The sequence below is a fragment of the Monodelphis domestica genome, chromosome 1 (genome assembly GCF_027887165.1).
Source record: "Monodelphis domestica isolate mMonDom1 chromosome 1, mMonDom1.pri, whole genome shotgun sequence".
In the NCBI taxonomy this organism is placed as follows: Eukaryota; Metazoa; Chordata; class Mammalia; order Didelphimorphia; family Didelphidae; genus Monodelphis; species Monodelphis domestica.
In genome coordinates, this window is record NC_077227.1 from 152,243,598 (window position 1) to 152,259,117 (window position 15,520).

Below are 15,520 nucleotides of genomic sequence, written 5' to 3' on the forward strand. Positions count from 1 at the left end.
GCCCCCTGACAGTTTTTTTAAATTCTTCTCAGAGGCAGAAAATGCCTGTCCATTCCCCATTGTTTTGCCTAGTCTAAGCCATTTGAAAGAGAGCTCCTCTTGGGTTAATGAATCCCAAGGGAGTCTCTCCAAAATGATGATTTGTATCCTATGAGGAATTTCTGTCATTTCTATCCCATTTCTCCATACTAGCCACATTGCCAAGTAATCCATAGTAGCTATTAACTTGGCCATTTGAACTTTCTCCATAGTGGAGCTATGTGAAGACCACTGCATAAGAGCAACTTAATTATGCTATTGATAAATGATGATCCTGTTTTCACTCTTTTTTAAACCCTTATCCCCCATTTTGGGTGTTGGTTCCAAAGCAAAAGAGCAGTATGGGCTAGGCAATTGGGCTTAAGTAACTTGCCCTGGGTCACCTGCCAGAAAGTATCTGAGGCCATATTTGAACCCTGGACCTTCCATTTGTAAGCCTGCTCTCAATTCATTGAGCTACCTAGCTGCTCCTTCTTATTTTGATGTCTTTAATGCCAAACTAGATCAAAGGAAGATGATCTTAAAACCAGAAATTTAAGCCACTTTTTAGCCATTTTTAGCCACTCATAACAGTAAACACTATTTGATTTCCCTGGGTAGAAAGGAATCCCAAATTAAATCCTTCTCATTCATCTCTTAACAGATATGATCATTATAAGACTATATTCACATCCCCTTAGCAACACACAGGAGCTGTTAGCCCTTAGAATAATAAACCATTTTAGTATGTAATAGATAGGTAAACTGACAAAGAGGCTAATTCTCTGCTCCCTTAGATAATTCTTAGTCCCCTGGAGACCTTCCAGGGGCACTTCCATCTTCCTCATGTAAAAATTAAGATTAATATACAATAATTTAAAATATTATATTTTACAAGATTTATTAATGATCTCTAGAAGCAACAAAATAAAACCATGTGGCCCTGGCTAATCTACCTGTTCAAGCATCCTGCTCCACCACAGTCACCAACAGGAAGCAAAGCGAGTGAGACCAGGAACCCCATCCAATTTATTCCCTATCTACATCAGCATGTAATAACAGGAAGTTAGTGGACTCCTGGGAAATATAGTTCAAAGGCACAAGTTTTCCAATTACACATTCAAGAAAGCCTATCTTTCATGGAAGAGTTCCTTTTATCACTGGTCTTCCAGAATAAGAATTTGCTTATAAAATCACCTACTTACTATTTGCCCCAAATATGGAAAGGAATTTGATCATTAGTCATTTAGGATTAAAAGGCACAAGTGTGGTATAATCTTTATTTCTCTAGCTAATAATTGAATACCTTCTAATCCAAAATACTGTTTAGGCACTGAAGGAAGCAAAGATAAATAAGCCTTAGTCCTTGATATGATTGGTGTGCTGAGGGGAAGAAATTTGATTTGGATTAGTGTGGACTATCAATATACTTTAAAATTTTTGTGAAAAGGGTATGAAAGTGAGTTTGGTGACTGATGGAGAATGGGAAAGTTTTAGAATCAACATGGTGAGGAATGAAACAATAAATCTAAAATAAATTAAAAACGATGTTAAAAAGCAGGATGTGCCCACTTGAGACTACGTAGAAGATGATTATATTAGAGGCCTAGTCAGCCTGATTCCCTAACTTTCTTTGGTAGTGCTTTGCAGTTTGGGGAGAGGAGACCTCTAAAATGACATCTTTCAAGACTACATTGATAATGTCCTTTCACTTGAATATCTAACTTAGAAAATGCTCTGTAATTGTCTTTTTTTAAGTTTTCTAAAATGTAACATGCAGATTATGTCTCTGCTAGGATATTTACTTCAACTCTGATTCCAAATTAAAACAAGCTTATTGTTGCCTTGTGGGTTTTTTTCCCTGAGGAATTTGATTTGTTTTTTTTAATTAGACTAAATCCAACATAGGTAATGAGGCATTTTCATTTAACATTGATATTGGATTGTGTCTTTTCATCGTATATACCATACAGGTGGTAATTCCTGTGAATGTGCTTAGCATTTTAATTAAAATAAAACTGTGAAGCTACATATACCCTACATTTCCTCCTAATGATGTATTCCAATCTGTTTAACCCTCTTCAAAGAAGTCATCTAGTTAGTTATTTAGTAAATCCTATTGACTAACATAAATTCCAGAATTATGCCATGAATATGAATGTGTCTTTATGTACCATGTGATCACAGACCTGTGTTGATGCTGTCTGAAGAAAGCTCCATATTATACATAACTTGAAACACTGTGGTATGTCACAGTCACTGAAATTATCTTGTCAAGTATATTTTAATAGAGGTGTATGCTTTATACATATTCATCTCAACTAACAATCCATAACAAGTATCCATAGTGTTGGTTACCTGCTACTGTTTTGATTTTGGTTGATTAAAAAAGCGATTCTCTCGTCTACAACTATTTTCTGTTCATAATGAAGGCATTTCATCTATAATAAAAGTTCAGTCATCAGCTATAAAATGTTGCTCTTTTATCCTTAATGTCTTATAATTTGTGGAATTATATACCTTACTCAAATTTCCCTAGTTTCCAATTCTTTGTAGTCAGTTAATCCAAAGCAACTACTATGAGTTTAGACATGTATTCTTATCCAATCATTTACCAAGTCCTCTCAGTTCAAACTCCAAACTCTCTCTCCCATCCATCCTCTCTTTTCTATATACAGTTAGACTACCTAATTTCAAACCTTCAGTATCTCTGAACTGTCATCTCCTAAATTATTTCTCTTCCTCTAGGCTTTTTGTTCTCCAATTAATTTTTCTACACAGCTACCAAAACAAATTTTTAGCTACACAGATCTAACTATGCATTTCCCCTGCTTAAACATTTATTTTTTAATATTACTTATAGTATATGAACACTATTACTTATTGCATATGGGATATTTTTACTTGTAGTATAAAATACAAACTTTGTAGCCTGGCAATCAGTGCCCTCCATAATCTGTCTCTTACTAATGTTTTCAGCTTCCTTTATGTACTCTATAGATCACTCAGTCTATCCTTCTAGATCAGTGATGGTGAACCTTTTAGAGGGGCAGGTGATGTTAGAAATGTCCCCACATACCTGTGGAGAAGGGGAGGGGAACAGCCCAGCCCCAAGTCACTGGCTTTCTAGTAACAAACTCTGGTGAACTCTGTTGTTGGGTGATGGCAGGCATGCCAAGAGGGGGCTCTGAATGCACCCTGGCATGCATGCCAGAGGTTCACCACCAGGGTTCTAAATTGAGCCTATACTTCTCTACCTCCATGAAGTTATATGTTTTCTCCTGTGCTTGTATTACATTTTGTCCTTGAAATTCTTCTCTTCCTTTATAGTTCTGTTCAGATACCAACTTCATCATAAAACCATAAGAATTTCCCCTTACACTCCCAAATTATAAGCATTTTTCCCAGACTTCTCCTTATGCCTGTCAAATTAAGTTTTACATTATATGAAGTTTTATGTTTGTTCTATCTCCTATTAGATTCTAGGCTCCTTTAGGCCAGGTCCTGTATCCTATTCCATATTTGCATACATATTATCTAGCTTATTCCCTTGCATATAGTAACACTGGATTGCATTGTATTTTTGATTAGGAAATGACACTAAGAATGCTCATTTTAAATGATTAATCCATCAGTGGTTTGAAGGATAGCTAAGTGTCAAGAGAATATGAAATTAGGAAAATCATTTAGTAGATTGTTGTGATTATAGTTTGGGCCTGTCCTAGGATGATGGAAATAGAATGGAAGAAACAAATACAGAAGACATTATATATTAAGAATTAGTTTCTTTGGTTTGCCCTCCTTGTCTGACCAGAGTGTTTTTGATTTGATCACATAGAGATTTTTGTCTGGTTGAAAATGTGGGAAAGAGAAGAAATGTATCCCAAAGTTTACATATTCTTTCAGTAGTGTCTAAACATGATTTGATAGCAATTTTCCTACAAGACAAAATAATTCAATCTGAATTTCTGGTAATGGCAAATCTTGAAACTTTTTATCACAAACTCTGAGTAAGTTTGTTATTGACTGAGCAAAGTTTTTGACAAGGTAAGAGGTCTTAAATCAGTTTTATCCTTGGCATCTGCTCAACTGTATATTTTCTCCTGAGCTCTTTAGAGTTTTTCCCTCTGGGATTTTGTCTGAATAATTTAGAGGCCATTATTTTGGAGCATACAGTAATTTTTTCTTGTAAGAGGAGGGTGGCTTTAGTCAGAGATACTTCCTTTGACAGGAGCTTAGACTCTGTGGAAGAGGTGAGGGAGATGCCATTCATTTTTTGGTTTATTTCTGGATTGATATATTCTCCTGTTCCTCTCACTCCCAAAACCTCTCCCCACCAAAATTTATTCCTCTTTGCATTCTCATTTTATCAGTTATTTGCTGATGATACTATGATAGTGTAGGTTTTCTTAGCAGAACCTTCTGTCTGAGGACCTCAAGGACATTGTTTCCATGTCATCACATTTATTGTATCCTTTCCCTGATAGCAATTCGCTCTGAGCCTCTCTGACCAAAAGAAGGCTTAGATTTTGCTACTTATTGTCATTTGGAAGCCAAGGTTGAGATTCAATGCTAAATTATTCTAGATATGATATATGTGCAACATTCTTGTTTGTTTAGTTATAGGGTGAACCAAATGTCTTGGAAACATATATAAATTCATTTCTATTCAACAAGCACTTTATAAGAACCTTCTATGTATTGAGTTCTGTACTCATCATTGAAAGAGATATAAAATTTAAATATTTTGTTCTTGCCACAGGGAATTTTAGAGTCCATTATTAGGCCTCTTATTTCAAAGTATCCATCTTGCTTCAATCAAAAGTAAACTAAATTTTAAAAAGAGGCAGAACTTCAAATTGTGGGACCCAACAACCTTTATGGGAAAGCCCCCATTTTATTCATTATTCCTATCAATTCTGTTATGGGTAAAAACAATTTTTCCCCTGTGCACCTATCGCAGCCGCTGTCATTTTCCCTTTGCTGTCATTTCTTCTCATCTAGGATGACCCATCTCTTTTCTCTCCCATCCTGATGTTAGGAAGCAAGTACCTGGGTGTCCATTTGGTCTTCTCATACAATACTCCACCATACACGCCCTCTAGTCCAACTATATTAGCCTTCTTACTCATCTTCCCATCTCTAGATCTCGGTGCTCACTGACTGTCCTCTGTTTCCTGTATGCTCCCTCTAATCACCTCTTTCTTTTAGAGTCTCTGGCTTCCTTCAAGCCTCATTATAAGTAGTATCTTTCTTAGCAAGCAGTATCTGTCATGGGGATGAGCTTGAAGCCTTCCCAGTAAGATGGAGGGTAAAGCAAGGGTTCCCGTTATCACCACTGACATTCTATATTGGACTAGAATTGCTAACTATAGCAATAAGAGAAGAAAAAGAATTAGAATAGGCAATGAGGAAACAAAACTATCATACTTGGCCAATGATATGATGGTATAATTAGAGGAAATCAACTATGACTCATCTAAAATACTACATTTTCAAGAGGTCTTTCTTAATTAACTTAACTTGTTTTTGATACCAGCTGTAAAGTTAAAGTGTAGATACACAACATATCTTATAGTGTATATACTGTACCTATTTATGTATATGTTGCCCTACCTCATTGATTACAATGTAAGTTTCTTAAGAGCTATGACTATTTTAAATTATGTATATATGGTGGATGGGTATGTGTACATAGATCCTCAACACGTAGCAGAGTGCCCAATAAAATATTTAATAAATGCATTTGTTGATTGAAATGATACCTGGTTCCCTATGACTCGAAGGTATCTGCAATAACTGAACACACCTCAAAAATAAAGAATTGCCAGCATTAAAGACAGAGGCATACTCTGTCTAATAACATAAACATAGTTGCTGAAAAAAATGAGACATTAAAGAGGATTTTAAAAATAGAAGGCATTTACTTTTACCAGAATAATGTTGCCAAAAAAAGATACATTTCTAGGTAATCAAAACTTACTATAAATTTTTAAAATATGCCTTTACAAAGAACAAATGATATTTTTATGGTTCAATACAAATAAATTTTGTCATTAGATTTTAGAAACCATGGTTTAAAATCATAGCTCTGTCACTTAAGGACTTTGGTGAAGGCCTTAGATTCCTTATCTGTAAAATGCAGAAGTTTGACTAGATGACCTTTAAGGTCCATTCCAACTCTAAATCTGTGATATTTAAATCTTATAAGGGCAGTAACAACTATACCCTCTCCCCCATATTTCCTCCCCATTTCCCTTAACCCCAAGGCCTAGAAGTTAAATACCTGATCAGGGAAGCATGAGTCTCCTACAAAAAGACTTTTGTATCCAATTTGGTTCCATATTGTTCATTTTACTTGACTCCTCCTTCCCTCCTAAATACCTCTATAACTTCTTCCATCTAAGAAAGGATATTTTCTTAAATAGGAATCCATCTAATGCCATTAGACTGGGGTTATTAATGATACTAGCTTAGTTGTTGTGAGATTTAAAATGGTTGAGGTCTTAAACTGTAGTGATAAAAGTAGTGGAAGATATAAATTGTGATAGATATAAGAGAGGGTGAGTAAATTTGACCACTACAGTGTCTTGGGTTTTAAAATCAAACATAAGGTGGTCTCCAGGGAAATATTCCCAATTATTTAAATATCCAAGTCAACTGGGTTTTATAGAGATTTTTAATTAACAATGCAATGAGTAATCAAAGAAAGAGAGAGAGAGTAAGAAAGGAATAAGTATGAAGGGCCTCAAGCCAATATGGCCTAGACCTGAGTCTTAAAAGAGAAATCAGTCAGTTTTTTAACACTCGCCATAAGATCTGTCTAAGCAAGGATTCTAATGACACCAGGCCAGCGTCCTTCCTCAAAGAGTCTTCCAGCCAGAGATTGTTTCAAAGGGCCTCTCTCTCGAGCCTCCAAAGCTCCTACCCCAGAGGGACAGAGCCCCTCAGAGGAGCTCCTCAAGGAGCTCTCCTTCAGAATGAGAGTCAGAAATCTTGCTCTCCCTGCTCTTCTCTGAGCTCTTATTTTTAAGGGCAAAATCTCCTCTGTCACCTCCCCTAAGTCCTTACATCTACCAATCACTGTAGATGATTCTAAAGGACCGCCCATTTTGAATTCACAGCTGAGTAGTTTTAATCTTTTTAATAATTCAGGAAAAAATGCTTCTATGTCGACAAATTTCATTAAGAAAAAACCTCTGAATAAGTTATCACCCTTTTTAGGTTTAAGTAGTTTACAAGTTGCCCCACCTTTATAGGTACTTAGTATCCCATTGTATCAATTCTAAAACAGTCATGACTCAAAGAACTTCCTGTCCCTTCCATAAGCATGGATCAAAGTACTTTCATTGTTCTTAAGGAGCTCTCTGTCCTAAAGCAGTCCTAAGTCGGGTGGAGTAGGGATATTCCCAAGGCAAGGAGTTTTTACACTTAAGTAGAATTCTCACTATCTGCTAGGGAATTTTTTTTTAAAGTAGAAGATTCCCCAATGGGGAAATTTCCAACATTCATAAGTCTGAGAAATTTTAAGGTTTACATTGTATTCACAAAGATGTGCCATATTTTAAACCAGGTATAAAAGAACCTTTATAGAAGGCTTTGCCTTTTTAGAAAACATTTTTCTCAAAAGGGCTCTGTAAAATAGGTAGCATGAGTCTTCCCATTTTCCAGATAAAAAAAACTGAAACGCTGAGCCTTGCCCAGGAATATACTGTTTAATAAATTGCAAAACTGAGCCTTGAAAGCAGGCCTTCTGACTCGAAGCTTAGATTTGCTTCCTTCTACACCACACTATGCCTTGTTCTCAAGGCAATTAACTTCTTAGATAATGTTACAGAGTGTTATAAGCAATAAGCATCCCTGAACTCAGCATGCATCCTCCTAAGGTCAGCATTTTGTAGAGTAATGGTGATAATGGTTATTTGAATATGTAAATTTCATATCTTTATGAAAATAACAATTTCATGACTTTAGAATCACAGCTTTCGGTATGGCTCCTTAGGTCTTAAACGAGGTGGGTACTCCATTGCACATGTATGTACGTAGAGATGATATTGAGAAATTTCATGGCTTGGCCCATGGCACCATAGTGGATTAGAGTCCAAATCTCTGCTAACTGCCAGTCTAATACTCTTTTGCAACACTTACTAGCTGTTTGACTGCTAGGCAAGTCACTCCACCCTCTTTCCTTCAATTCTTCATCTGGAAAATGTGCTCGAGAAGGAAATGGTAAACCACTCTATCTTTGCCAAAAAAACCCTAAATGAGATCAGTAAGTCAGACACAATGGAAACAGCTGAGCAATGAAGTTTGCTAGTGAGAATAGAACAAGGGAAAGTGAGATTTGAATACATGGCTTGGCCTCACAGACCCAGACCTTGTGGGTCCCAGAGTGTGCATCTGTTGCGTTAAGGTATCTTGGAGAAAAGGTAGCGCGCTGGTCAGAAGTCTGTGTTCACATCCCATTTCTGACATTATCTATGTAATCTTGGGCAAATAACTTCATATCTCCTGGGCTCAGTTTCCTCATCTGTCAAATGAAAAGGTTGGAATCAAAAACCCCTGCGGTCTCCTCCAGCTCCTAATTTGTGATGGTACAAAATGTTTTGAATTGTAAATGTTTTCTATTTTGTTGAAAGAATACAGGAGGAGATAGTGGAAGGTATGCTCTTCATAAATAGGTTTCCCACTTAGGAGAAAAATATCCAATTGGATTTGGCAAGCTAACCTACTTTTTAGGATGAAGCTTGTCATTTTAGCTGATGGATTTCAGCTGGATATGAGTCTCAGCCTCTTAGAAGCCTTTGGAAACCAGGCTTAGTAATCAAAACAGTAACCAGGACCAAACTACTGCAGTGCTAGCTGGCAGAAGAATAATGGTAGGTGGTCTGATTTTTATGGCTTAATGTTGATGTGCTTTTATGAAAAGGACCTAGACTATAATTTTCTGACTTCCTAAGAAGAAAAAGAAAAATACATGTGTATTATTTTTAAATGAGCACCTAGAGAGTTATGTGTTAAAACATGCAGCATATGACATCTGCTTTGCAAATTTGAGGAAATATTCTGTTAATCTAATGAAGATTTGATAGAGAGCTGAGTATTTTGGCACTAATGGATTTGCTTAGCCACTCAGCATCAGTTCTATCCACCGCCTGTGTTCCAGTCTGAACAAGGTCTGGTGCTAGAAGTATCAGTAGGGGTGAGAGGGGAGAGGAGAACTTCAAAGCATTCTAACATGCCTGAACCTTTGGTCAATGATTTTACTGGGACTGACTTGTTAAGTTAAGGCCAGTCTCTGCCCCAGCCTAAAGACCAGGCCTTTTTTAAGGCCTTTACATGAGTTTTATTGATGTCTTATATGTTTATATCATAGTGCTTTCCAGTTTTACACCAGTAAGGAAATGGTATGATTAGACCTTGTTTTCAGGATACCAACTTGGCAACTGATAGAGAATGGAATGTGTAATAAATAAAAATTAATCTTGAAGACTTTATATAGCAGTGGAAGTATACTGTCCAGAATGAGGGATCATGATAGATCCTATATAGGAATTCACTTTGATCTGGCAACCATGAGTACCTACTATGTATAAAACATTGTGCTGGATTTAGGGTTCACAAGCACATAACAAACAAAATTGTTTCTTCAAGGAAAATGGTAACGTGACGACAAGCACACAAGTAAATACATAGGCTATGTAAAGCAATACAAAATAATTTCAAGAGACAGAAGACTAATACTAGAGCAGGAAGGATAGGAGAGATGAGGAAAAGCTTTGTATAGCCAGTGAAAGTTGAACTGTGCCCGGAAGGAAGCTAAGATTCTAATGAAATGGACAGAAGAAAAGAGTGAGTTCCAGACACTAGAGAGCGATTGTACCATGGAGTTGGTCGATGGGATGGTAGCAAGAGTACAAGTATAGTTAGAAGCTCAATTTACCTGGAATGAAGAAAAGTAGGAAATTATCGGAAAGCTAGGTGAAAGGTCTTCAATGCCAGGCTAATGATTGTGAATATTATCCTAGAGTCAAAAGGGAGCCATTGAGAATTTTCCAGCCAATGTAATGAATGACATGGTCCAACCTATATCTCAAGAATATCAATTTGGCAGCCTTGTGGAGGATGGAGAGGAAAGTGAAAATATTTGTGGCTAAGAGACTCTCGCAGTAGTCTGCATAAAGAGGTGGCAAGAGCCTGGACTGTTATAAATGGGCATAATACCAATGTACTTGATCAGATCTCTCTTCTTAAAAGTCGAAAGCCCTGTTCTGAGTACTGGTTTACATTTTTATTTCAATCATTGAATCACTTGCTAGGAAAGTGTTCTTTGTCTTCTAGGCATATAACTTGTTTGGTCACCAAATCATGGCAGACACTTCTGAATTATGGTACTGTTGTAAGGTTAGGCTTTCCTTGGCCCATCTTTGGTCCAAATTTTATTTTTGTTCTAAGGGTAGGAGCATTCTGTGTTGCTTACAAATGGAAAGTTTGAAAGTTTCAGGAAGGAAGCAGTCTACAAAAGGGTTTGTGGTCCAGTGGATAGAATGCCAGGTCTGAAGTCAGGAAGATACATCTCCCTGAGTTCAAATATGGCCTCAGATGCTTACAAATTGTGTGACTATGGATAAGTCACTGAATCCTGCTTGCCTTAGTTTCCTCATTTGTAAAATGAGCCAGAAAAGGAAACAGCAAACTCCTCCAATATCTTTGCCAAGAAAATTCCAAATGGGATCATGATAGGTTGGACACGACAACAACTGTCTACAAAATGAGTGAAGTATAAGGAGGCATTTGTATTTGACTTAATGAATTCAAAAAGTGGTTTTGCTTTATTGGCTATGATCTGACTTTCTTAGGTAGGTTTTATTTTTTGTGTGTGTGTGTGTGTGACCTAGTTTCAGGGCATTATGTGCCATGGAGTAACACGTTAAATTTAGTCTCTACTGATAAAATTATTATATTTTATGAGGTTTATTAAGATTATTAGAAATCAAGAAAATAAGAAAATACAAAATAAGAAAGGCACGTGCCTAGGGCTAATTAGCCCATTCACAATTAACTTACATCTTGTTGCAATCTCTGAGTAGAGGAAGAGGAAGAAGTAGGCTTTACAGCCAGTTTAAATACAAATTTTGATCTCGCCCAGGTGAGGATCTCAGGTGAGATTATAGGGAATTCTGGGAAGTACCAAGGATTCTGGGGATTGAAGTCTGGGGTTCAAATCTCCATTTTTACAATGGCAAACTATTAAGTGATTCACAATTTCATTTATGTTTATATAGTCTTATATAAGTCTATATAGTCATATATAGTCTTTCCCTATTGTCCACTCACATTACCATCCCCCCTGGCACAAGAACTCATTAAATATTGTCTAGAATATTATATAAAAGCCACTTAACAGGTCTCCCTCCTTCTACTCTGTTGTCCTAAATCTCTCTTTTTAGAGATACCTAGCCTAGCATTTCTAATCCAGTGGGCTAAACATACCTATTTTCTGCTTTCACCTGTTGAAATCTTTTAAGATCCAACTCAGGTGCCCCTCTCCCATGAAGCCTTTCTTGACTCCCTCTATCCCCTGCCCATTCTTGTCTGCAGCTAAAATTCCTCTTTCTTCAGACTTTCATAGACCATTTTGTTTCTGTTATTTTTCCATTCTAACTTGTATCCTATTTACTGGTGTTTATGACTTATCTTCATTTCTCCATCCTTCCTCATTACATTATAGACTCCTTGAGCTGTGAGTGACCATTTCTTTTTCATCTTTGTATCCCAATTACTTGGCACAATCCCTGGTACACAGTACATGCTTAATGTTTTGTTTTGTAATTGAACTGAACCAGGACAGGTTGGGAACAGATGGAATTGGAGTACGGTCTTGACCTTGAGATTTTGTGAATGGTTCCTTTTTTCTTTTTTATTGTATCCATCACAACATAATAAATGTCTGATTTTTTCCCCCTCAGTCTAAAGGAATTTCTGCCCAAGGAATACATCAAACAAAGAGGAGCCGAGAAGAGAATATTTCAGGTACTGAAAATGTAGTCATCTTAATATTCTAATCTAAATCCTATATTTTGAGAGTTTTGTGGTCATCCTGACTTTGTACCCTCTGCATGCCCTCCACTTATGTCATAAATTATCATTACTCAAGAGGAAAGAAGCTAATTTCTATCATTAATTGTTATTAACTCAAGAGTAAAGAAGCTAATTTATGTCATTAATTATCAATAACTCAAGAGTAAAGAAGCTGTCAGTTCTCCTTTAGGTATATATATATATATATATATATATATATATATATATATATATATATATATATATATATTAACCCATAGATTTTAGTTGAAGGTTATTCAGTGAATTTACTCAGACAAACACATTCATATTTATTTTCAAAGACAGCCTCTCAGCATCCAACAAGCTATTGTACAATCACAATACAGCAGGACATGTTTTATCTAACACTTCTTCATGGTGTTTTGCTTTTGGCCAACAGCCTTATTCAGGAGCCATTATTCTGGATAGTAATCATGGCATAATTTATATAGGAAGCCAGTTGAAGTCCTGGGTTCAAGTCCCACCCCTAAGACACAGAATGACTGTGTAGCCCTCAGCAATTCACTTACTCCCTTACATACTAATCAACTCTCTAAGCCTCTAAGTTGAAGAGAAGATGCTGACCTTCATTGATAGAGTTTTCTGATCTGAGTGTTCTCTGTACCAATCAGTAAAATCACAGCTCCATTTCCTGTTGCTACCTTAACTAGAGGTATATCTTAAAAGTAAAATTTTAATTCATTTCTGGGTTACTAGATGTATCTCTTCAATGGGGACTATTGGAAGTTTAAGAACTACCTTTGCTTTGAAATGTGCATTCCAAGATTCTTCTCTATATCATTTTTAGTCTTGGATTCCAGGCATGTAAAAATGTTAAGAAAACCCACCATTTTCACACTTCCTGTTGGCATCAGTTTTATCAAACATATGATCCTTGCCAACCATTTTAATTTCAGACATTCTTGTATTTTAACCAGCAAAATGCCTAGCATGGTTGGTATGTGCCTGTAGACCCCCCTGCTGGAGAGGCCAAGACTGGTCAGTCGCTTGAGTTGAAGAGCTCTAGGCTTCTGTTGGCCAAAGGCAATTGGGTGGCACCAATATGATTAGTGCCAAGGAGCAGGGGAGCCCCTAGTTGTCTGAAGAAGAGCGAACTGGACCATTCTGAAATATGGAGCAGGTTAAAACTTCCAAACTGATCTATATTGCTGTTAGGCCTGTGACTGGCTGAAGTTCTTCCCATCTGGGTGAGACAGGGAGACCCAAGATCAAAATGTAGACAAACATGAGAAAAGAGTGAAGGAAGGAGGGTATTTTTGAGAGTATATCATAATGATGGCCCTACTTTTTTTTTTTCCCTATTGGAGGAAGTGCCTAGGAGAGAGATGCAGACAAAAGAAAAACAAAAACAAAAAAGGAAAGAGGTTCTATTTTGCATTTAAAACCACACAGAAGAAAACAGGAGGAAGACTAAAAAGAATCACAGAAAAGTAGGGCTAGTTTGAAAGCTACATGTTGAATTTATTATATTTTTTAAAAGAAAAGCAAACTCTACATACCAGATCCTCTATCTCCTATATAATCCTCTTTTTCTGTTCTATTATGTTTATAGAAATGTACATTTTACTTGATGTTTTCTTAGTTTGGGATTTCTTAGAAATAAATTAAGAAAAAGATAAACAGGATGGCCTTCTTTGACACCCCCACGTGCATCGCTCCCTATCTATAGAGAAATCCATGTCCTCTATCCTCATTCTGAGGTATAACCCCTCTGTTTTCTTGATGAGATGTCTTAGATTGGATCGCGTGTACATTTTCATTACCTGCCATAAAGATGGCTCAAAGCTTAGCTAATAGTAGAATGCACTAACCTTCTCCTGGGATCTTATACTCTTTTTTATTGAAATTTTTAAATTTAATTAATTTAGAATATTTTTTCATGATTACATGATTTATATTCTTTCCCTCCCCTCTTCCTCCCCACCCCCATAGTAGATATACAATTCCACTGAGTTTTACATGTGTCATTGATCAAGACCTATTCCCATATTATGGATAATTGCACTAGGATGATCATTTACAGTCTATCCCCAATCATATCCCCATCAAACCATGTGATCAAGCAGTTGTTTTTCTTCTGTGTTTCTGCTCCCACAGTTCTTTCTCTGGATGTGGATAGTGTTCTTTCTTATAAGTCCCCCAGAATTGGCCTGGATCATTGCATTGCTGCTAGTAGAGAAGTCCATTATGTTCGATTGTACCACAATGTATCAGTCTCTGTGTACAATGTTTTCCTGGTTCTGCCCCTTTCTCTCTGCATCATTTCCTGGAGGTTGTTCCAGTCTCCATGGAATTCCTCCACTTTATTATTCCTTTGAGCACAATAGTATTCCTTCACCAACATATACCACAGTTTGTTCAGCCATTCCCCAATTGGAGGGCATCCCCTCATTTTCCATTTTTTTTGCCACCACAAAGAGAGCAGCTATGAATATTCTTGTACAAGTCTTTTTCCTTATTATCTCTTTGGGGTACAAACCCAGCAGTGCTATGGCTGGATCAAAGGGCAGACAGTCTTTTAGCGCCCTTTAGGCATAGTTCCAAATTGTCCTCCAGAATGGTTGGATCAATTCACAACTCCACCAGCAGTGCATTAATGTGGGATCTCATACTCTTACAGGAGCACAAGAACTGTGGTGAGATGTCAGAAATAGAAGCCAAGGTGAAGTACGTGAAACTGGCACGTTCTCTCCGGACATACGGGGTCTCCTTTTTCCTCGTGAAGGTGAGCTTTGTGTTTGTCATTCTACCTCTGTCCCTTGGGTTCCGTTGAAACGTGTGCCGACCACTGTACGTTCTGCTCGTCTCATGGGCTGACCAGGAGTCATCCTAGATCCCTGTTCACAGAGAAGTGGTGAAATGTCTTAGAAAAGAGGACCGTCTTTGAGTCGGGAGCCTCGGGTTCAAGTTTAGGCTCTGATTCTCATGAGAAGCATGATCTCTTTATTTGTCCTCATGAGCTTATTTGGCTCTGAAGTCATCAGAGGCACTTAACATTTCTTTTCATCTAAGTCTTCCCTAGCACAGATAGCAGAGTAGAGGATGGTGTAGAAACACCCCGATCTGGCTTCAGATCTCAGCTGTTACTTAATCTTTTTGTGACTTGGCAATTGCTTCCTTAACCTCCATGGATCTGTTTTTCCATCTGTAAATGGAGAGGCTGGACTTAATCTCTAGGGTCTCTTCTAGTTCAACATCCTATGAGTAATTTTTCAATATATTGTTCTTTGTTTTGTCTTTTCATTTAACCCTCTATAATTTAATTGAATTTTATATTTAATTAATATTAATAATTAATAAATTTAATGAATGCAGTTTTATTTTGAATGCTATTTTCTTACCCTACAATATTTATTCCTCCAAGCAGATGAGGAAAGCC

At 37.0% G+C, this 15,520-nt stretch overlaps 1 protein-coding gene across 15 annotated transcripts in view; it reads left to right on the forward strand.

Moving 5' to 3' along the window:
- Positions 1 to 15,520, forward strand: part of TLN2 (talin 2) — a 596,702-nt gene that overhangs the window by 356,386 nt on the left and 224,796 nt on the right. For all 15 annotated transcript variants that reach the window (XM_056808077.1, XM_056808019.1, XM_056808054.1 and 12 more), the window contains 2 exons: positions 11,988 to 12,051; positions 14,762 to 14,866. In XM_056808077.1, the coding sequence (XP_056664055.1) occupies positions 11,988 to 12,051; positions 14,762 to 14,866 (169 nt within the window). The remainder of the gene's footprint in view (positions 1 to 11,987; positions 12,052 to 14,761; positions 14,867 to 15,520) is intronic.